Source organism: Gigantopelta aegis, chromosome 3 (assembly GCF_016097555.1).
Source record: "Gigantopelta aegis isolate Gae_Host chromosome 3, Gae_host_genome, whole genome shotgun sequence".
NCBI classification, from domain to species: Eukaryota; Metazoa; Mollusca; class Gastropoda; order Neomphalida; family Peltospiridae; genus Gigantopelta; species Gigantopelta aegis.
The window spans coordinates 34,992,315-35,017,325 of NC_054701.1; the positions used below are offsets into that span (position 1 = coordinate 34,992,315).

A 25,011-nucleotide genomic window follows, 5' to 3' on the forward strand; every position below is an offset into this window, starting at 1 on the left:
TATAGCGGTCTATAGGCAAGTTGGATGGGCGCCAAAGCATGAAAAAGAATAATTACTTCACCCTTGTGCCTTGAGCTCTCCTATACAGTTTGTTGGATGCCTTTTATCATATTACCAGTGATAAATTTACTATTTGTTACACACACTGAAACTAGGGCTTACAATTTAAACAAGAGGTAGCCTGGGTTCTTATTGTTTACCATTACAGCTACCTACTTACAAAGATAATGAAAATCCTATATCAAGTGGCAGTAAGATTTGTTTTACATGTATGTACTGAATGATTATTAACATAAAACAAATGACATTACATACAAGATGATAAATCATCATATGTTTATTCACAGATACATGTATTTCAAATGCGAAAAACAGGACTTTCACCATACTTCCAAGACCTATATGCCTACAATGCCAACGTTCATTTTAGAAGGCAAAAAAAAGGAAATGTTTTTAAAAATTAAATTATACAGAGTTTGAGAAAAGAAATTGAGACTTATTCTCTATTCCACCCATGCCCCTTTATTTTTGTTACAATGCTACATATACAAGTTTTTAAGTCTGATAAATTAATACGCAAATAAATATATTTGATAATCAAATCACAGACCTGTTTAGTAACTGCCAATCAAAAAACTGATAGATGTAACGGGTACAAAGTCTATCTACATTTTATTACAGCAAGTTTAATTCCTCAGCATATATTATTGTTAGAAGTAAGAATAATTCTCTTCAAAAGGACCGTAAAAACAAATATTGGTATAATATAATTAATTCTCAAGCTTCAGGTTATTCTACTAGTGCAAAAAGCACTATATTTATAGGTGCTACCTATTTAATATTAAAGTAGTTTACCATCCATTCGAGTCTAAGGTTATATTTTATATTCAGTAACAACATTTGTTACATTTAATTGGATCTTTTCTGTACCTTGTACAATTGCTAATTTTTATACAAAATGGCTACACAATTTAGTCTTTGGCTAATAAAATATTCCTCAAATTAACCACATTTTAATAAAATACTCTACATTTCTGAAAATTGGCTAAACCACAATTTGTTCCAGTGCGAGCCCTGAAAAAGTTTTCTAAAGTTCTGCAAAACCAGAATATGCATGCCTTATTTTTATTAAATGCATTTATTGTCTGTAAACAGAACAAGTATAATGATAAATTCAAAATGAATTCCTAAATAACCACATACAATTCAAAACACAGTACTCCCACAGGTTGTTCTATTCATTGGTGCTGAACAGTAATATGTACTCAATATGGTTATCTCCCTTTCTGAATAACTATTGGACATAAAATTATTATGTACAAGTTGAATCCATACACAATGAGTCATGCTGTTTGATTTCTGAACACAGGCATTTAGTTGTATCCTGGTAGTGTATGCACAAAGTGTGAAAAGTTTCTAGAATGATGAATAAACAGTAGTCTAGACATGATTGCATTCATCCGGATGAAGGCCTTTGCTCGTTAATCTGTCCTTGACCTTTATTAACATCACTTATACACACCCACTGTCCTTCTAAAGATTCCTTCCACAAACTGACCTGAAAGAGAAATAATTAACACAATTATTAAGGTTTTGTGATAAATAGAAGAAAAACCCCCATTAATATCCATCAGTGATGGGAATTGGTTGACACCAACTGATCAACTTTCGATTACACAATCGGTTAGAATCCCATGACGATAAGGCTATGAATTATAAGGACCATGTACCTATTGTCGTGTGCACCCTGCAAATGGCTAATTGTACCTTTATTAACTATTTAACCCGTTTCCTGCCGTTGATGTGTATACACATTAAGCGTTATTACAATGACGTCACTTTGCATTGTTTACATTTAAAAATCGTTTTCTAAATTAATTGTTGACATTTTTGTCAAAAACAAAGTAAGAAAATGTTAATAAATAGTCTTAGAATGACATATCCGAATATTTGCTAAATTGTTGTTGTACATCTTATGTGGGTTTTTTTAAACAAAAATGACCCGTCAAATGGTGCGTGCTATTGTTTGTTATTGTTTCTTTTTATGTAAGCATGAAAACAAACCCAAACAACTGTATATTTACAACAATTTTATTATCTAAACTGGAGGAACAGTTACAGTTAACATTTTACCACGCAATCGATTATGGATTTTTATAACTGATCATCACATCGTAAGAGCAATTCCGATCAATTTTTTATTATAATCGATCTCTGGAACACCATTAATGTCTATTACTTTTCCATTTTCACGGGGCTAGCTCTAGGTGAGTAGAACATTTCACCGAATTATTTATTAAACATAAAAAAATGCAGAAATCCAATTATTTTTTAAACAAAACAAAAAAAATTAATACTTGAAGTTATTTCGCCAAATTAAAATCAAATTAACCAACTGTTTTTGAAATTCCCAACTGGTGAATTTGGCGAGTGTCTGCTTCATGATCATTAGAGTATTTAATCGGTTTATTATGGCTTTCATAAATCGGATGATGAACAAGCTAGATGTGTTGTAACCATTGTTGGCCATTTTTTGGAACATTCTCTCTTTTTTAATGATTGGGTCAGTTATGAACATACTATGTTGCTGCTGTATTTGTTATAACTTTGACTGTAAATCTGTTGTGGCATTTTTGTTCCAAGAATAGCAGTATTTTTGTGTTAAAATATTTTATATTTAAGATTTTAGTTTTGGTAAAAAAAATACTCAAAATGATATGTATGTTAAACTATTTTAGCATGAAATTTATGAATAAGCCTGTTTACCTTATTATCTCCACCTGAAACAGCAAGAATGTTGCCCAGAATGGACCAGCTGACATGCCAAACGACATCATTGAACTTGTGCAGAATAGAAGGAGTCCACGTATTGCTGGTTCCATCATTTGTCCATATAATAACCCGGCAGTCCTGAAAATGTTTCAAAAACATTTAAATATATAATAGCAAGAATATTAAACAAGCATTCTCAGACTGCTGCTAAATTCAAGGGCCATAACTCTGTGAAAAATGGTTAAATTGCTATGAAAGTTAAATTTTATCTGTAACAGTACATGATAAAGCTATACACAAAATTTCACTTCAAAATCTCAAAGCATTATGAAAAAAATGTCCAAAAAAATGTATGTGGGATGGACAGACTGATGGAGACAAACCGTATAGTTATAGTCACCTCCAGTTCGACTGGTGGAGAATATTAAATAAGAAGAATATTAAATAACATAATGTGGACAACCAATAGAGTAAAAGCCCAGCCGTGTACAATACAGTAAAGCAATACAATATAAGAATGTGTAATATCTTGAATAAACGGAGTCTGACATGTATTTTAGTTGGCTGTAATCGTGCAGGCCTGCCAGACCAACCAGTAAATAATAATAAAACCAAGTCTGACATTTCTGTGAGATCGAACCAGTCCAAACTATGCACCAAATAACCGTAAAACATTATTGCACATCCAGTTTTATATAGGCTTTAATCCCTAAGGAGACGTATTCCAAATTCCGCACCATTAAAATACCCTGCATGTTTTTCTGGTCCCTGAATTGGGCTACCTGTGCTCTCTTGCACTTGTAGATTTGAGGGTATGAGCCTAACATTTCAGAACCAGCATCCAAAACAGGCATGCATTACAACAGCTTGCTCTGAATATGCAGGCATGATTCAATAGTGACATAGCCCAGTGGTAAAGCACTTGCTTGGTACACGGTCGGTCTAGGATCGATCCCTGTCGGTGGGTCCATTGAGCTATTTCTTGTTCTAGCCAGTGCACCACAACTGGTATATCAAAGGCTGTGGTATGTGCTATCCTGTCTGTGGGATGGTGCACATAAAAGATCCCTTGCTGCCAATGGAAAACTTTAGTGGGTTTCCTCTTAAGACTGTATGTCAAAATTACATCCAATAGCTGATGATTAATAAATCAATGTGCTCTAGTGGTGTCATTAAACAAAACAAACAAACAATAGTGACTCGTAAAATTTATTTTTAACTCTCACCCTGGTAGCAATTTTACCAGACATTCTAAGAGGGTAGGTTGTTAGTAAATATTAATTGTTTTGTTAAACTTAAACAAAAAGAAGAAATAAATAAAATGCAATATTTAAAAACTGGAGACAACCAATATGTGAAGATGAACAAGGTTAAAGACAACCACCTACCTGTGAACAAGATGCAATAATACTCTTGGGCAGACCAATTGACGGCGCCCAAGCCACATCTCTCACCCAGTCGCTGTGTCCCTCCAGTTTCTGGTCCTCTACCCACTTGCCATCATCCTCCCTGAAGAAAATAATCAGTTTAATTTAGAACAATTATTACCTGTGGTTTCAAGAAAGTTACTGTAATTTCACTTATTGGCTTGCTGTCTAAACACAATGTACCTGCTGTAAATTCTGCTCAGTATGTTGGAATGAAAAGATATACAGATTTATAATTACTTGTCAACTATGCATTAATTTTTAAGGATGGCTCAGTGACCAAGAGGACTGGACAGACTGTTCAATACAACATCAAGTTCCATTAACATGTACACATACCAGGTTTAGATTTGCCATAATACTAACTTAGCATATCCTCTCAAGTAGCATATCATGAATAGATAACAACTGTGTAATATATAATATAATAACCCTACATTATAAAGTGATCTGAATGAAGTTTCAACACTGTAGGAAAAACAAACCACCAATACCACCACATAAGCTTTTTCTATTAAACAGTATTTTTCACATGAAATTCTCAAATATAGGAGAGTATACACACCACCGCCTTTGATAAACCCTGGTATGATAAAACATAGCATACACGTTGGTTTACAAAACACTGATTTTGAGAGATGCATCTAGTTGAAAAGAAAAAGACGGGTTTTTTCTCCATCTTCAATGTCTTGTATTTATTTTTAAATGATTAAGTTTATTTTTGAACCGAGAACTTGCCTCCACACTTTAACAAGATTATCACAGCCACCAGACACAAACTTCTTCACTGGCTGTTGTCTCCCACTCTCAAACAGAGCATTGGATGGAGTAGCTGGTGCCCAGCTCACCGCATTACAACCAATCTGAAAACAGGACGGTGGTTTTAACGCTATTTATTAATTATATGGGTGCTATTTGTCTTTATCCACATCTTCACAAGAAGGTTATAGCTATGAAATGAGTGAATCCTGCAAACACTTCAAAATAAGGAAACAAGTACTGATTTTACTGTTAAATATTTACATTAGGCTTGGAATTCATTTTGCAATTTTTTACTCTTTAGATTTCAAGAATGCTAGGAACTGAGAAACAGTTCTAGAAATGAGTCTGGAAATCAGACTTACTGTCTTTTAACAGCAATAAGGAAAAACTTGAGACAAAGGTGGATAAAAACCAAAGATTCATATTAATTTATCACTTCTTTAAATAAAAAATCCTGATATATCTGAAATGCTGTAAAAACTAAATAATGATAACAACAGAGCAAAAGCTGCTTGTGAATTTTATTAATATCAGAAAGCATACTGTGCATTTTTGAGCGATGTTTGCTTCCTGCACCTATCAAGACTTGTTTTACACAGTAAATTATGAAAAAGAAACAGTAAGAAATCGCTGTGATAACAGTAATGTACTTACAGTGTGTGCACCATTAATTTTTGAAGCCTCCCATGTTCCATCACCTAAATTAAAAGCAAGCATAAATAACCAGTCTGTACATAAAACCAAGTATATATGGTTAAAAGACTCTCTTAGTAAAAACAAACGTACATCAGTGTTATTCTGTTCATTACACCGGAATTGACACTTTCCGACACAGCAAATTAGGAACAAACATGCATCGGACATCTGAAAAGACCTCTTTATAATGACATTACACAATCACAGATACCGTAGCACGTTTGCAGTACACACGCACAGACAGTTAGAATCCTTCATCTCGCCGACTGTGTCACATGCTGTCTGCGAAATTTTTAGACCTTTAGTTAACCAATTAAAGGATTAACTTCGAACACTAAAATCTTCTATTTTCATGAGATTTTGTAAACGAAAGAGGTACCAATCGTAAATGTCTTCATTAGACTGACAGTGAATGCACCTTGTTTAATATATTTAATAATGTGGGGGGTTTTAAATCAAATTTAATGTATGTATTTGTATTTGTTGTTTTTAATAATAATTGAAATGCATTAATTATTTAAATGCTGTTCAGTCATCAATTAATATTAATTAGTATTTTTTGTTATGTTATTTTGGCAATGGAGATAACTCATGACAATTCGATACACCGGCAATTTCAATATAACGACAAAGTAACCCAGGGACGAACATGGTCGTGGTAACGAGGTCTGACTGTACTTAATTTCTTGTTGATTTCTTTTCTACATGTAATTTTGAAACAATTTCCCAATCTAAATTTAAATATGAGATATTATTTTTAAAATGGAATATACATGGGAACCAGAAGTTGTTGTTCTGAGGTTTAAGTTTTTAAAAGTATATTTTTCATCTAGAAAATTGGTAGAATTTTTCATCATCTGTTTATTTATTTCCTTCCTTCCTTTAGTAAATTATAAACATGATGTTAAAAGTAAAATAACATATCTACTACTAACTGATCATAAGATTTTGAGTCAGGTCACCACTCAGTATTCGTGTTTAACGATAACCCAGTGGCCTTATATAATGCAAAAAACAATAATGTGCACAATCATAAAGTGGACAAAAAACATCAATAAACAATAGTACTCTACATGTTATTTACCTGTGCTTGAAATAATGGATATTGTCCCATCAGAACTGCCACAAGCCAAAATTAAACCAAACTCATGTGGTGCAAAAGACACAGAATTCACAGACGAATCGTGATTAGAATATTCATAAAGTTTGTCCCAAGTGCCATTCATTTCTTTCCAAATAATCACTTTTCTGTCATAACCACAACTCGCCAGCAGGTTTCCGAACATCGGGTGAGCCCAAGCCAGCTGCCAAACTGGGCCATCATGACTGTGAACAGAAAAAAAAAAAACAAGATGTACAATATTTCATGTAAACGTTAATTTTGTTCACCTGTCGATTATCAGGGCTAGCTCTGGGTGAGCAAAACAATTCGCCAAATTGTCTATTAAATTATTTCCTAAAATGACAATTTTTACAAGAAATTATTTCGGCAAACTAAAATAAAATTTGCCAACTGCTTTCAAAATTTCCAATTGGCAAATTTGGCGAGTGCCAGAGCTAGCCCTGGTTATGAAACTTCAAATTCATGTGGATTGTTACATGATGTAAATAAAGTGTTGGTGAGTCTAACTTTATCAATGTATTCCATAAATACATACGTGTATTCTATACTGTTCTAGACTGATTTCATAGCTGTCAAGTTGTGTGGTTGGTCCGGGTATGTGCTATCCTGTCTGTGGGATAGTGCATATAAAAGATCCCTAGCTACTAATGAAAAAAAATGTAGTGGGTCTCCTCTCAGACTATATGTCAAAATGCCAAATGTCTGACTCCAACAGCCGCTGATTTAATTAAATAATCAATGTGCTCTAGTGGTGTCATTAAACAAAAACAATACAAATATCATTAAGTAAATAAAATTCACTAACTGAACAATTAGTTATCTAGGTAAATATCAGAATTAACTTCTGGTTGTAATATAACATTTGGAAATATTGTCCCCCTGCAATCATAGTAATCTACAATACTCTTCAAATGACAGGAAAAATATAAATACCAACAATTTGCTATAAATACATCATGAACTGATGAATTATTATTACCCTCTGAGGTCAGTGATCAAAGTTTGTTGGTTGTTTCTCACATCAAAGATCTTAATGGATCGATCCGAAGAACATGTGGCTAGTTTGATTCCGTAATAGTCAAGCTGTGCATCATGCTAAAATATTTAGTGAAACAACTTTGTAAACATAAAATTCACCTGACCTTTTTCATGTACCAGCCAAACCATATCACAAAAGTAGTTTTTTTTTTAATCATCAGTCTAACTCAGCGATAGCTCTAAGTGAGTAGAAAATTTGGGCAAGTATCTGTTACACTTCAAAAATTGCAGAAACCCAGTTATTTTCAAACAAAATATTAAATTATTTTGTCAAATTAAAACAAAACGTTTTAAAATTCACAACTGGTGAATTGATATAACGATTTATATACACAACAATTATATTTCATTAGCCTTCTTATTACTTAAAGACAAAATAATAAAACTAAATAATCAACGATAACAACGAACAGCACTACAAATAGATTAATTTCCAAAATGAAAAATATAGTGTAGTCATGCCTCATGATAAATAATAGGGAAAGCACTGTCTAAAAAGTATTCATTTGTTTGTTCTTGAGCATCATCATTATGCCATCAAAAGTGGCCACATTAAAACCATTTGTTTGTTCTTGGACATCATTATTATGTCATCAAAACTGGACACATTACAGGGCTTCTAGATTATGGTAGCCCCACTCCCATGGCTAGTGATATTCAATGTTCAGCTAGTAAATAACTACTATTTCCTTGCCCGACGGCTAGTGAAAAAAAGGAGGTCAAATGTTACAGTTAAAGTCTATTTTGTTTATATGAATATCCGCCCCCATCCCAACCCCTCAATGTTAGTGTTTATAAGCTAGAGCTATCTCCTTCTTCAGGTGTCATATCTGATTATTACTATTATTTAGTTAAATTGTATTTACTTAATGTAAAGTAGTGCTAGTGAATTTTTAATCGTGGCTAGTACATTTTCTAACACCATTGATCCCATGGCTAGTGGATTTGATAAACATTTTAGAAGCTCTGCATTAAAACCAGTACAGACATTCAAAAATAGTTTACAGTCTGATATCTCTTAGTGAAAGAACTTACAATCATGTCCTCATGTGCTGTATCAATGGAATTAAGAACAGACACCTAATAAAAGAAAACAAAGCATTAGAAGTACATACATGCATATGCAAAAAATAAGTCTCGCTCCTTACATACATACATACATACATACACACACACACACACACAATAATGGAGCAGAAATTATACTATCAACCATGATTAATTTTCAAACTGATTAGTAATTTGCTGATGGAACATTTTAAAAAGAAAATGTTTGTGATGTTTGCTGATATTATTTCTTCATTATGCACGTGAAAAATTCAAAAACATGATGTGCGAAGAAAACATATGACAGTATGGTAAGTGGTCTAAAGCGGTGTTCTCATTATACAATTTGTCGCATCAACTTGTCACATGTGCTTTGTTGTAGCAACTCGAATCCTGTATGTGGGAAGCCATTACGTCATAAGATTCCATGACGTCAAACAAAGCTTGTCAGTTTAAAAATATTTTGCAGGAAATGTAAGTAGTGTTTTCCCTAGCTTGTTTTAGCATGGTGCAGCACCATGCCTCAATAGTCTAGCACCATCTTGCCTTAATCAGCACCATGCTGCCGCGATTAAACAAGCCTTTTCAATAATTCTAAAATTGCCTTTATGAAACACCCAAAATGTATTATTAATTAATAAAATATGCCTTTTATATCTTTTGCCATTCATTTATTAAAGGTAATGCATAAATTACTTTAATGTTTATTTTAATTAATTTTTGTGTTTTTTTAATGAAAAACAAGTGCCCCGAAAATATATGCCCCATAAGTGTTTGGTCTACCATGCCTTGCCTAATTTCTAGGGAAATCACTAGTAAGTGCATACAAATGTCCACTGAAATAAAGCAAACAAATTTAGACAATTGACTGACGGTATTATGTAACAAAACAATTAGACCACATCTGAACAATAATAGGTTTTATGGACCCATGAAATCTGGACATTTTGACATTGAAAAACAAACAAAAAATCCTGCGAAGTGACAAAACTGAACATTGAACTTTAATGCGATTTGATTGGCTGATAGCTTACGATTTGTTATGAGAAATAGGACATGTTCTAATCAGTATGATTCCGACACAACTAAAGTTTTTGCGGTTTAGGTGTTCTCAGTCAAATCAACAAATGGCCCACGCACTTCGGTCTCAGATTCATTTGAAATTTGTACCAAACATGCCTCAGCTATCCACATTAACAAATCTCAAGTTTGAGTTCTGTATTTCAAATAGCTTTTAAGTAATTGACATTTTCCTAACTATGGTACGAGTTAAATTTAACTGAAAAATGGCCGCTGTAATTTTCCTGCTATATTTCAAGACCTATTATCTCAGGACATGATGGACTTAGAGCCCTGAAAGTTTGCATGGGCACTAAGGAGGTTATAAAGAACTGATGCTTTTCAGTCATCAGACTGAATGACTGGCTACAAATGAAAAATGTCAAAAATGCAAGTTTATATCACGAGCACCCATTTTCCAGACGCTAAAACAATGTCTCACATTCACTGCATACAAATAATATTTTTTGTCTATGAAGTCCACCCCAATCACTGCATAACTGTAAAGTTTTACATCTATGTGCTGTTTAGTTATGGAATAACACCCTTCCGAAATAAGAAAAATGTCAGATTGGGAACATTTTCAATGACAAAAAAACCAATGTGGGTTAACTTCAAAAATCTTGAAACTGAGCTCATTTTATAGCTAGTGTGATGTAGTTTGTGTGTGTTCGCATTTTTGCACGTATGTAACTCGGAAGAAAAAAGCTAACTAGCAGGGCTTCTGCCAGCGGATAAAATGGGTATGGCGTCATACCCAATTTTTTTGGCAGATTTTATTTTTTTAAGTTGACCTTTTCACAAAATTAATGACTCTTATCATTACTGTATGATTTTCTTAACTCTAACCAGGGCTAGCTCTGCCACTCGCCAAATTCGCATTTTAGGAACCACTGGCAAATTTTATTTTAACAGTAATAATTGGTGTTTTGTAGAAAAATAACTGGGTTTTGCTATTTTTCTTAGATAATTTGGCGAAATTTTTGCTTACCCAGAGCTAGCCCTGCCTAACCCTAAACCATTTTCATTCCGAGAGAGGCCCCCCATAGCCCCTACAGGGCGCAAAGCAGCACTTTATATTTACTCGCCAACTGGCTAGTGAATGAACAAAAATACTAGCCAACTAGAGATTGTTACTCGCCAGGCAACATATGAAGTAGGCCTACATGTATTAGTATGGATAATTATAATAACATAATTAAAGAACTTTAAACACCAACCTCATCCTATTTTGTTTTACTTTCCTTTGTAAACCGTTTTTTAATTGGGTTACGCGATTCCGACAAGTATACCGATGGCTACAGTTACCGAAACTAGGACGTATTTTATTTATTTATTTATTTTTGTTCACGATATGCTATCGTTACCAACAACTTTCTTGAACATTTTTTTAAAATTTATTTAGCATATTCCCGCCACGTAACAGTCAGCTTAACTTTAGGTGCAAACAAATTGGCTGCGAAGCATTTGGTCCAATGCTTTGTGAAAACTCATTTACAATCGGAAAACCCTGATGTGTCACAAGGCTTTCCGAACACCTCGATCGTCAAGTCGGCCGGAGAGCTCCGAGTGTGATATCCGCAAACAGGGCAAAATGCAGAAGTGTATGTTTACAGTTTCGATCATTAGTGTATGTGTCGTCTGACTGATTAGTGAAATAAATGTTCCAGTGACAGCTTCATTCTGAAAAAATAATCTACTCGCCAAAAGTGTTTTGCAAATTTAAATCGCCATAACAGAATTTCACTCGCATAGGCGAGTGTTTCACTCGCAGTATTGCGCCCTGCCCTATTGACTGAGGTTGCATTCAGCACACACTTTGTAAATATTCAATTTCATAGTGCCAAACCCAAAAATTTCTTTCTAGCAGAAACGCTGCCTAGTAACCATAACCTTTTGAATTTAAAAGGAAAATGGTGAAGAAATGTTTCTCTGAACTCTGTGTTGATGATAAAAAAGTCAAGCATTACCTAAAATGTTCAATCGACGATGATCGATCATTGCAAAAGTGTCGGGAGACTATTACTTTTTCGCGACATTTCAATTTTGAAAATGTTTAATTCATAATTTATAAAATTTTCAAACATTTGAATTGATAAAATGTCATTGAAAGTGTAGCAGAATTATTTTAAAGAGATTTATTATTATTATTTATATTTAAAGATACTTGTTTTATTATTAGTGAAAATAGCTAAATTTGTAAATGAGATATACTGAGGAGACGGAACTTACTTTCTTACAAGTTGTAATCAACGAACACAGTCCAACACAGCATAAGTTGTATGTGTCTTTATTTCACAATTATGATACAGCAAACTGAACCATATTTGTGATTACAAACATCCAGGGAACAGGCAAAAAACGTCCTTTAACTCTTTATCCTTCTCCTTTGAGTGTTAAGGATCTTACTCTGTTGGAACACTACAAGAGGGGAGATGAATGTGATTAACTTTAAATCAGTTTAGTGGGGATAAATCATAAAACAACTTCAGACTTGCCACCAAAACTTTGCCAAAGCATAAAAGCTCAATGTGGTGTGTCCGAATCAATATGCAGGGTTCCAGCTGCCGTTCGCCATTGTCGCCAATTGGCGAATTATCACAAATTTGGCTATAATCTGGTCAATCAGGCAATACAAAATGGCGATTTTTTTTTTTCAACCAATGTTTCCCGAAATTCGGATTATCTTATTTTCCTAATATATATATATATATATATTTAATGTTGCGGCCATTCCAAAGAAAATATACGTGCGAAACCCTTGCCCTTAATAAAATAAAATCTACATACTGGGCTCTGTTCGATCGAGTACTTCATTCGTATGAATATATTTATTTCAGTTTGCGTAAGCTCAGTATGACCTATTAAAACGCCAGATATGCGGGTCCACAATTTTTTATTTAAGTTTCACACCAAATTATATTCTTATGTTTTATCTACCAAGATAATTTGCATTTTGTATCATTGTTTAGGTTTAATTTTAAAACATTGTTCTAGTAAATCAAACGCTCGTTCAAATGCAATCTTTAATCACAGTTATCACGTGGTGACGCTAAGCGTTGCGGGACCGCCAGTGATTACAACACAATGCCACGACCAACCAAGTACAAACGGGATCGCGATTTGAAATCTCAGGTACAAATAACAGATATTCTTCTACCCGTTCGGGAAGTCCACATGGCTGACACCGACATCAACGAATCAACTGAAACTTGCGCCACCACTACTGAGGATGAAACTAAAGATAATTATGACGGCATGTACCTGGTTGACATTTCGACCACCGATAGCAATACTATCGGCGATAGGCTTGTTGATGGTATGAAGATATTAAAACATCCCGACCACAGACTAGGGGCATCCTCTAAGGACAATTTTCACACAAATGGAATATTGAAAGACCATGGTCCATATTTAGAAAATAACAAAATGTTATGCAAAATATGTATTGAAACGGGGTGGTCCAACTCGTTCACTTCCGGGTGCACAGAAATAAATTACACAAATATAAATATTAAAATTTTCAATCCGCTCTTTTGGCTATAAAATGTATATCGTGGCTATAATTTTATAAAAGTAAACATTTGGCTACAACTTTGGCTATTAATGAAAATTTTCCAGCTGGAACCCTGAATATGCCAATAAAACGAATGTGGTTAAATGTACTTACCATGATTTCCACAAATGTTATGGCATAGACTGTGTCGTCTGTTAAGATTAGAGCTTACTGTGTTTCAAAATGTAAGTTAGCTGAGAAGAATGTGATGATCTCAAATCTGCCAAACCAACGGAAGTACTTTTCTTGAACGTGGCACTTTACTTCCGGCATGGACTGTAACTCTCATTAAATCGCATACAGTTAGTACCCAAAAGTTTTCTTCTTCTCTAGCTCTCGGTTGCGTCGGTTACTTGAAATATTTCAGTAGTATATACAAGGGGAGGAGGGGGCGAAACTCTCAGTGAGATGGTCTAGGGGATGGAAATGTGACGGCCTTCAAGGGCCTAAACCTGTTTCGGAGGATTCAGGGGCATCGTGTTACTTTGGAATTCCAGGTGTTAGAATGTGTTATTTTAAATAGATATATTAAACTAAATTAATATTTGTATTTGTTGTTGTTGTTGTTATTGTTATTGTTATTCAGTATATTATATAGCATATATATCAAACACGGGCAGTAGAAATATAATTATTATTAAGGCTTGATACGAAATTACATGCGAATGGTAGTTCAGTTTCCATGATGATTAACAGATTACTAAACTACCAGTTTAGCCTATATAGAAAGGATGATACGTCGCTTATACACTGTTAAATAGATTGTTTTGGGAAATTTCAATTGTCCGTAATCCGTATACGTAAACCTAATCCGTAATGCGTATTCCGCATCAATCATTTTCTATGCAAATTTGGGTTGAGTAGATTCCATTTATGCAACCTCCGTGCGCATCCGACCACTATGCATTGTGGATTACATATACGTATACGCATACGGACAAATGAAATTTGCGCCTTTCTTTCAAACAATCACCACACACACACACAAACGTACACTGTGGCACACGCACACATATACACAGTGACGCACGCACACACACCAGCTAATTTTTTTTTTTTTCCGTCCATGACATTGGGTTGATGTGTTGTTGTTTACAGCTAGTGAAAAAGAAGTCTGTGTAGTGACTGTATCCATCCCCTACCCCCCCCCCCCCACTGACCCTTTAAACTTACCTTAGGTGGGAGCCGTCCCTCAAAGTGAATTCAATACGAAGCTGCGAGACCCAGCTAGGAATATTTGACAGTGATGTTAGTGTGTCTGTTCACGCAAAGATAATCTAACAGCTTGTGTCACAGTATGTTGCCCATATGCAAAATTGGCCTCCAATGGTTGTACCCCTGCGCGTGCTGTAACCTCACCGTGGTGCAGGGGTGTAACATTCTCTTTGAGAATGGCCAATACAGCACAAAATTGAAGTTTAGAGTAAAATTCAGTATCCGTAAAATCTGTGATATTTGTATTTATATTTTTGCACAGTTCTTTACACTGTTTTTGTTTAAACCTTGAATTTTTATATTGATGTTGATCATCACTTTATTTATTTGCATTACCATAGTTTGACACCCAATAGCCGATGTATTTTTCGTGCTGGGGTGTCGTTAAACATTCATTCATTCATTCATTCATTCCAATGGTTGTAAAAAGTTTTAAATGTGTTTTGTTTAACGAAACCACTAGAGCACATTGATTAATTAATTATCTGCTATTGGATGTCAAAGATTTGATAATTCTGACTCGTAGTCAACAGAGGAAACCCGTTACATTTTTCCTAATGCAGAAAGTGATCTTTTATATGCACTTTCCCACAGAAAGGAAAACATATGCCATGGCCTTTGACCAGTTGTGGGGCACTAGTTGGAACGAGAAAAATCCTATCATTGGCAGCAACGGATGTTATATGTACATTTTCCCACAGACAAGAAATACATACCACGGCCTTTAACCAGTTGTGTTGCACTGGTTGGAATGAGAAATAAAAAAATAAAAAGCAGTTGAACGGATCCAGTGAGGTGGTTCGATCCTGCGACGCAAGCACCTCAAGCGATCGCTCAACCGACTGAGCTAAATTCCGACACTCCCTCCCCCCTCCAATGGTTGTAAACCAGATATGATTACATAGAAGTGATGGAGGTTAACCCCTCTCCCACCATCACTGAAGTCGTGTTACAAATTTAGTATGCATCGGTTATTGGATGTAAAACATTTGGTAATTCTGACATAAAGTCTTACATTTTTCCATTAGTAGCAAGGGATCTTTCATATCCACTTTTTCTCAGACTGGACAAGAGGGCGGGACGTAGCCTAGTGGCAAAGCGCTCGCCCGATGCGCGGCGGTCTAGGATCGATCTCCGTTGGTGGGCCCGTTGGGCTATTTCTCGTTCTAGCCAGTGCACCACGACTGGTATATCAAAGGCCATGGTATGTGCAATTCTGTCTGTTGGATGGTGCATATAAAAGACCCCTTGCTACTAATGGGAAAATTTTTAGCGGGTTTCCTCTCTAAAACTATATGTCATAATTACCAAATGTTTGACATCTAAAAGCCAATGATTAATGAATCAATGTTCTCTAGTAGCGTCGTTAAACAAACCAATTTTTTTTTTTCGGTTGTGGTTGTTTTTTTGTTTTTTAACATACCACGGTTTGTGATATACCAGTCGTGGTGCACGTGGGAAAAAAACACGATTAGAGAATGGGTCCGGTGAGGTGATTCGATCTGAGGCCGGTAGCGTTCTATTCTAAATGGCATGTGTATATAGACATATGTGCATTTGTACCTATATCATAGCATTTTACATTCCATTGCTTGACAATGGAAGACAAGACGAGACGGACCTGTATTAAACTGTTCCTACTCCACCACACTAGCCCAATAAACATGGTGAGGTAAGGTACCTCTACTCTCTTTTGATTCGACAATGGCTTTCATTTTCTACTTTATGGAGCTGTCAAATGCAGATAAGTGGATGATCATTCGGTTTCTTCAGAAGCTGTCCGGCAGGAGTCTTTGATCTCTGTCGTCTTTTGAGCCGACAGTATGTGTATTCATACTTTTCACACCATCAGCGTTGTGTTAATGTTAATTAGCTTCAGGTCAGTGCGAACAGGTGGTATCTTTTCCTGCTGCAACACATTAAGATAGTTGGAGCGTGTGCAGCAAATTATGCAGGGTCTAGTCTATGGCAAGCGAAGGTTTTAGGGGGTCTGAGTAATGCTACCCTGGAAAATATTATTTTAAAAAGATAATTTGCTTAGACTAGGGTGAGTTCGACCCCGATCCGTCTCTTAGATAGTATTACCTACGCTTCAAAATTCAAAAGGAAAAAACCCACACAAATATTAGATTAGGTCTAATAAGAATTAATTCTACTAGTTTATGTTTATGTACATTTCTGTATGATGCATATATGGAAATAAATGATTTGATTGATTGATTGATATTAATCGTGTAATTCGCATATATGATTCTTAAGAGATTAGATCTAATAAGAATTAATTCGCATATATTATTCTTGCGAGAAACAAATCGGATCCTTATCACATTTACCAAGAATCCTCACTACTGAAAGCATCCTGTTTCATTGAAATGTGTATGTACGGAATGAATTTGTCGCTGATCAGATATATTTGAAAGATCTTATGTTGTAATCCTTTTTTAATGAGAAATATATTGACTTTTAGCCACAATGCACGTGCTCGCAAAATTTCATCTTCTTTTGGATTATCTCTCTCTCTCTCTCTCTCTCTCTCTCTCTCTCTCTCTCTCGCTCTCTGTGTGTGTGTGTGTGTGTCTGTGTCTGTCTCTCTGTGTTTCTGTGTATATGCACACACACATAAAAATATGTCCTTATCTTTCCACGTTGATGTGTTCATTGGGTTATTTTTCGTTCCAGCCAGTGCACCGCGTGGTATGTGCTATCATGTCTGTGGGATGGTGCATATAAAAAATATTTTGCTACTAATGGAAAAATGTAGCGGGTTTCCTCACTAAGACTATATGTCAGAATTACTAAATGTTTGACACCCAATAGCCGATGATAAATAAATCAATGTGCTCTAGTGGTATACACTTTAAGATTAACTGTTTGTCCTCACACAGTAGTGTATGCCTCCAACCCCACCTCACACAGTTTATATATTCCTACGGTCATAAACGTACGAGACAGGGGAGCAACTGCAAAACGTCCAATTTGGGCAAAAATTATACAGATATTCGGGCAAATTGTGTTAATCCGAGACCTTTTTATGGTGTATTTCCATCATTCTACCCTCAAAAGTAGTTATAATCCATGTAAAAATGCGTAGTGATTTGTTTGCAACTCTGTATAGTTGTTTGGCAGTAATGTTAATTTGAAAACCTGTTGATATCGAGATTCGGGCATTTTCGTTTAATTCGGACAAAAACCACCCTGCCCCCCTACAAAAATTGAGGCCGTACGGCTATGGTTCCCACGGGCATGTTGGTTTACTAGTACATGTATTTCTTTTCATCCCAAGTGCGTCTTAATGGAGACTGAGAAGCTGGAAGTTGTAACAGCTGGTTTCATCCACCGAAGCGCCTGACCATGTGTCGCAACTGCCGTGTCAATGAGGTTCATTGATTAACACTTGTATCGTTACATTTATATAGTACTTATTTTGTTGCGCTGTGGTAGATTAACAATGAAGGTAAATTGCTGTTAATTTAATGTGCATATTAATAATATTAATAAGTTTGCGGTATGCCGAAAAACAGTTAAACGTCCAATCAAAACAAAAGAAATCAAAGCATAACCAATAAAAACGAAACAACAACAAATCATTAATTAATTAATTAATTAACATCAACAACAACAACAATAATAATAATAAAAATAAAAACAGCAGACAAAGAAACAAATAAAATAATAATAAAATAAAAAATGCACACTACATTTTCATACGCATAAATGTATGTAACAATCAAAACATAACCAATAAAAACAAAATAACAACAAATCATTAATTAATAATAAAATAAAATAAAACAACAGACATTGCAGTCAAAGAAACAACTAATCAAACACAAAAAAATAAATAAAAATAAAGCATACTATACTTACATACGCATAAATGTATGTAACAATTAATAAGGCGGACATTATTGCTATTAGTCATTTCAACTATCTGGGTAATGGGCATAAACATGTTTCTAGAAGTTGCGAGAACGATCGTTTTGTTCGCGCATCATTCACGTAAATCCAATTTCGCGCAACCTATTTTTTGTTTGCGCATTATATACTCTTAAAACAAAGTTGGGGAACCTGAATTATTTATGTTAATATCAACTATTAGACAGAACATACGTTTTGACCACAGGCATTATAGTAAAAAACGTTCAGGTCTGTTATCAACACACCGAAACACATTCCATAGTTGGCACGTGCATCACGGAGTTGCCCCGTACACGTGCGAGGGGTGCCATTCTCGATTTTTATAAGTTCTTAGGAAGGTCGATTAATCACTATGGAACATTATTTCTGTCAATCTTTTTCATTCTGTTGATCATACAGTTGTTATTGTTTTGTTTTTGTTTTTAGTAATTTTTATTGTTTGAACTTGCGATTTACTGATAAAAAAACGTCAACTTTCAAATTTCACTTTGACCCCAGTCGTCCTTCAAGAACTTTGGTGGTCATAAAACCTACTGTAATACTGAACTACCGGTTGTAATGTTTGCCCAATTAATTTACTATTATCATATAACCATTCCCCACAGCTAATATACCTTACAATTTTGGCAATTGTAAATTCTTATTAGAGTTCCCCTACTTTTTTTGAAGAGTATAGTTAGAACATCGTTTACATTGACACAATAAGTTAAGCAGAAAGGGTTACGCAAATTTTCATTTCTCACACTCTTGAGACTTTTGTATAACCACGATAACAGTCCTAAACACTTGTGGGAAGCTTAGCAAACACTTTGGAGTCAGAAAGCACGGAACGTGTGTTTTTGTGGAGACACCATGTTCATGTTTTTGTATTTTACCACCAACGCTTACGTTGGAGAAGGGGGTGACTCGCGTGTTCATGTTGTTGATCTAACGCTTTGCATGTGGACACAAATAAAAACTGTTTGACTTCTTTTATATTACGCTTTAAACATACTTTGCACAGTCTGAATTAAACAGGTGTTTTTTAAAACTTAAAACAAATTATTTTGTCTCCCTTGAGAGTCGTTAAACATTAATTAATGCATCCAGAAATGTAGCCAACGCGCGGAGAAGGGAAGCGAATTTATTTATTTATATACGCCCCCACGCCCCCCCCCCACCCCCCAAAAAAAACCCACCCCACACCAACCATATTAGGTCACATTTTACCAAAACTATAATTTTTTGCTGTTAATGGTGTCTTTTCATGACCATTTTTTATTTCTTTACATTTATTTTCTCATTCGTTTCATTTTTTTTTTTTTCGCCCTTCAAAATTGAATAAAAAATCAAACATATAACATATATGCCAATCTAAATTATTAAATAAATATTTATGTAAAAGATTAATGTCTTGGTTTTTGTTCTAAATACAATTAGCATCTAATCTTATTTATTCGTGTACTTTATCTGTTTGTTTTAGCCTATACTGTCAAGGTGAATTTGATTTATTGGCGGAGAAAAATTAAGTTTAAAAGTTGTAGACCTAAGCAGGTGAAACCTAATTCTGTTTTATGATGACAGATATCTACGTGTGTTCGTATTAAACAACACCAACTGCCTCTGGCGCGCAGTGTAATTTCGTAGTATATTATATAAGATTACCAGTAATTGAAATCTGATACGTGTTTCTGTTACACATCTTTCATCGCGTTCAACATGTACACTCATTGTTGTTTGATCACGTGACACACAAGCTGTTGTTTTCATCTCCCCATAAAAATTACTTTATATTATTTCACAAAATACGTCTACATAACGAATTGTGTCGGTAATGAAATAAAACCAGTTTACTCTGAGCATTCTTACCAAATGTTAGATTTACGTCAATTGCACGACTAGCAGTTTAACATTTGTAGTGGGAGTTGTTTGGAACGGCGTAGGTACTCATGCAGCCATTTTGACGCATTCGGTAGGTTTGAGTTCGCTTGGATTTACCGTGACATGATCGAGATAAAGAAAACCAGTTCGTATATTGGGATATATACGTCGATTTGCTTTCGATTCCTGGACCATGTACACTGAATACTGGCCGTGAAAATACGAGTGTATGATATATTGTTTTTGTATTATACCTGTGGAGTAAAGGTGTAATTGGGTACGTTTGGCGACATGGGCGACATAGTCACACAGAAAGTGTGTGAGCAGTGGGCAGCTTGGCTGTCGTGCATCCACAGCAGACTTTTGACGTGTGTTGTCATACTTCTTCACGTATCTTCCACACTGTCATACAACATTCATATCTCCTCCACGGACCCGGGGGGAACGCTTGTTTACAATGGAACGTTGGGCAGAGCTTGGTCCCATACTTTTGACTGGCCCGCCAGTTTGCATGCATTCCCCTTTGTGGAACTGGACTCCAGTGCAGGGACTGTGTTCATAAAACAGAGGTTGAAGTGTGCCGACAACCCAGAGGAGAGCATTCCAAATCCGTTGCATTTTAGAATAATATCGAGGACTCGCATAAATAGTTTATTTTCAAATACTTCCATAACACCACATTTGTTGTATGTCCATGGTAACAAGTGCTCTTTATCTCACATCAGCAGAAGCAAAATGTTTCATTCAGTGCATGATTCTAATCACTATATTATTGTACATAGTAGTAGACAGTTATGCATTCCAAGAGATCATCACGTGTTATCCTTTTCTCATTTTATTCCTCTCTCATTAAGACAGCAGTGTAGGATTCATGTTGAGATGCCCCATTCATCAGATTTTAGTGTAGATTCGAAGATGTTAGATATCACAACAATCATTAAACGGTGCTTCAAGAACAATGCAATCACATTCGACTTCAATGTGATGTTTCATTGCAAGAACAAAGGGTCGTATGATCTTCCATTCAGAGTTGCCATCCATCCTATTACAAATGGTGAGGTGAAAGTTGTATCGAGCGAGAGACACAGTCGTGTGCGTAGAGCTGTTAACAATGCTCCAAGCTTTGCAAGTCCGTCGTATACAGAACATGTCCGTGAAGAACAGGCGCCTGGGGTGGTGGTGACCACCATCACAGCAACCGACCCAGATGCTGGGAATTCCGGGAAAATATCCTACAGCATGGTACCGAGTCGTGACCAGAGAAGTCACGATATGTTTACCATCGACCCAGTAACAGGAACCATCAAGACAACCAAGAAATTAGACCGGGAATTTATACCTGCTCATTTCTTCACCGTGATTGCCCAAGACAATGACCTCGTACCCAAGAGTGGTACAACTTCTTTAATGGTCATCGTTGATGACATCAATGATCACGCACCAAAATTTGAAGAAAATGCATATTATTCTCGTAATATATCTGAGAATCAGCCAGAAGGATCGATCATTTTAACCGTTCAAGCTGTCGACCAGGATATTGGCGATAATGCGAAAATCCGATACAGTTTTCTCGATTCTGGTGGTTCCAGCAATTCATTTATAATTGATTCTATACGTGGGATTATTTCAACACTGACCAAGCTTGACCGCGAACAGAGATTGCGATACCGGCTTATCGTACAGGCAATTGATCAGGGCGACATGGCTGCAAGGAGGTCATCATCAGCAACTGTAGATGTTAATGTGCTTGATCTCAACGACAATTCTCCCCAGTTCACAAACGACAGCTACATCGTGAAAGTGCCCGAAAACATAGACGTGAGCAATCGACCGGTGATTGCGTACATCTCGGCCACGGATAAAGATGCGGGAATGAACAGCAGGATCAGATACACGTTGACTGGAAACACAGACCAGATCTTCAGCATCGACAGCAGCACGGGGAATCTGAAAATCGTGAAACCGCTCGATCACGAGTATGTTTCTGAGTACAAGCTGAATGTCCGGGCGGAAGATGGTGGATCGCCGTCACGAAAGAACACCACCGTGGTGCTGATCCAGGTGATCGACGTGAACGACAATAGTCCTCAATTCACCTCACAGCTTTATGAAGAGTACATCTCCGAGAGCGCCAAGGTCGGCACGCAGATTCAGCAGGTGCATGCCTCCGATCGGGATTTCGGTGAGAACTCCAATCTGAACTACACGATTCGCAATCCACCTCCAGACATGCCCATCATGATAAACCTGAAAACAGGATCTTTGCAGACAACCCAAACATTGGATAGAGAAAAGCAGAATACGTACAGGTTTGTCATCGAAGCGAAGGATAATGGGAAGCCTCCGCGTTCGGCCACGGCTAGTGTTGTGATCCACATCCAGGACGTCAATGATAATCCACCAAGATTCAATCCGCGGGTTTATCAAACAACAATTTCTGAAGATGCTCAGGTGGGATCGCCGGTTGTCACGGTAACCGCCGTCGACAGCGACGAAGGTGAATTTGGAAGGATTTCTTATGACATAGTGTCTGGAAATATGGCCAATGCATTTCAGATCAGCAGGGGAACTGGGAGCATATCCATAGCCAAACGACTAAATGCAAGGGAGCATAATCGATATGTCTTGTCGGTTACTGCGAGAGATATTTCCGGTAAAATGGACACAGTCAACGTTTTCATCAATGTGTCTGACACTAACCGAAATTCACCAGAGTTCCAGGGATTGCCGTATTTGAAGGAGATAGAAGAAAATCTAGCGGTTGGAACATCGGTTCTGAAGGTTCTAGCTCTGGATAGTGATAGGGGAGAGAATGCTAGGATTACATATTCATTGGAACCAGGGACGTCCGCCTTTGCTATTAATCCAGTAACCGGACTGATCAAGACGCGTGAAATCCTGGATCGAGAAATGACGCCAGTTTATGTGTTAAGCGTTGTAGCAAGAGATCATGGAAATCCATCTAAAAGTGATATTGCTGATGTTGAAATTAAAGTCGACGATGTGAATGACAACAGTCCGTTGTTTTCAGAAGACACTTATCAGGCCCATGTACGGGAAGATGCACTACCCGGTCGCATTCTGCAGATCTCTGCGACAGACAAAGATACGGGAATCAACGGTAAGATGTATTACACATTTCATAATGGCAATGACGGGAATGGTGACTTCACTATTGACAGTGCACTGGGAATCATTCGTGTTGCAAAACCGCTGGACAGGGAAACCAAACCTTACTACGAACTTGTAGCTTACGCAGTTGACAGGGGTTTGGAGTCGAGAAATACGTCTGTGAAAATCAAAATCATAGTTGACGATGTGAATGACAATCGTCCGAAATTTGAATCGCCTGTCATAAATGTCTGGATTCCTGAGAACAGCCCCATTGGATCTACTGTTGCTAGAATTTCCGCGACGGATGCAGATTTTGGAATTAATGCTCTTATTGAGTACAGTTTCGATGGTGGTGCAGACGCAGATTCCTTCCAGTTGGTGGGACGAAAAGGAGACCCAGCTATAATCACGACCCGCATTTCTTTGAATTACGAGTCTGATAAAAAGCAGTACGAACTAATTCTAAGGGCTGCGTCAGAATCGATGTTCTCAACGGCACAGGTTCTGATTAATGTCAGAGATGTCAATGATAACGCACCACAACTTAAAGATTTTATGATTATTTTTAACAATTTCTACGAACATTTTCCAACAAAGCCTATAGGGCGAGTTCCAGCATTTGATCCTGACGAATCTGATCGAGATCGACTGACGTACCGGTTTAGGTCTGGATCCATGGCAGGCCCTCTACACCTGAACAACTCAACAGGGGACATAACTCTCGACTCGAGGGCTAATTCAGATGTTCCAAGAGTGGGCAACTTTGAAGTCACAGTTTCTGGTAAGACCTATAACTTTTAAATAGTTTTTATATTATTTTATACAGGTCTGCTGTTGTGCTTACTTTAAATGCCAAGCCAAAGTATTTCATTTTAAATGTAAATGTATACAGAAAATAACTCATTATATTTTAGACAATTTTAATCTTACAGGAATATATATATATCTTGCAGACACAAGTGCATATACGTGACAATAAAACTTTTGCTTTAATACAGGAGAATTCTGAAACCAAGACAGCCGTATACATTTTAATGGAGAATAGGCACTGGCATAGCCAGGATTTAATTTTTTGGAAGGGGCAGTATCATGAGTCATGTTTTGAAAAAAAATCTATGCTTTGGGATGGGGAGTGTCAATGTTATACTTTGAGGCCTCTAGTACACACATTTATGTATACATGCACATGGGATATTATATCGGCACAATACTTTCACTTTTTTAGATGTATACTTTGCTAAAGAGTAATATGTTATTGCCAATGGGGGGGGGGGGGGGGGGGGGGGGGGGGGGGCCTGCTAGCCTTGTTAACTTGAAAATTTCCACTCCTTTAGTTGCATCAAAGCAAATTACTTAACTAAGTCAATTTAAGTTTCTGCTTTGTTTCCAGTTTGCACAACCTGTGATATTGTTTTCCTGTTGGT

At 36.3% G+C, this 25,011-nt stretch overlaps 2 protein-coding genes across 5 annotated transcripts in view; one reads left to right on the forward strand and one right to left on the reverse strand.

Moving 5' to 3' along the window:
* Positions 1–312: 312 nt before the first annotated feature.
* LOC121367937 (protein SEC13 homolog) lies at positions 313–13,750 on the reverse strand. Its single transcript, XM_041492399.1, has 9 exons — positions 13,595–13,750; positions 8,854–8,898; positions 7,760–7,875; positions 6,742–6,983; positions 5,616–5,659; positions 4,938–5,062; positions 4,161–4,281; positions 2,767–2,910; positions 313–1,558 (listed from the first exon to the last, which is right to left on the reverse strand). Exons 1-9 carry the CDS (start codon positions 13,595–13,597, stop codon positions 1,457–1,459), a joined length of 942 nt encoding a protein of 313 aa, XP_041348333.1. The 5' UTR covers positions 13,598–13,750; the 3' UTR covers positions 313–1,456.
* Positions 13,751–20,546: 6,796 nt separating this feature from the next.
* LOC121367935 (cadherin EGF LAG seven-pass G-type receptor 1-like) overlaps positions 20,547–25,011 on the forward strand; it is a 79,515-nt gene continuing 75,050 nt past the window's right edge. For all 4 annotated transcript variants that reach the window (XM_041492397.1, XM_041492395.1, XM_041492398.1 and 1 more), the window contains exon 1: positions 20,547–24,368. In XM_041492397.1, the coding sequence (XP_041348331.1) occupies positions 20,765–24,368 (3,604 nt within the window). In that variant the 5' untranslated portion in view covers positions 20,547–20,764. The remainder of the gene's footprint in view (positions 24,369–25,011) is intronic.

Excerpts from the sequence above, each read along its gene's own strand:
- LOC121367937 (XM_041492399.1), bottom strand. Across the intron at positions 5,063-5,615 it reads AAATTAATGGTGCACACACT|ATTGGTTGTAATGCGGTGAG; the intron begins GTAAGTACATTA and ends TCCTGTTTTCAG. Across the intron at positions 4,282-4,937 it reads AATCTTGTTAAAGTGTGGAG|GGAGGATGATGGCAAGTGGG; the intron begins GCAAGTTCTCGG and ends TATTTTCTTCAG.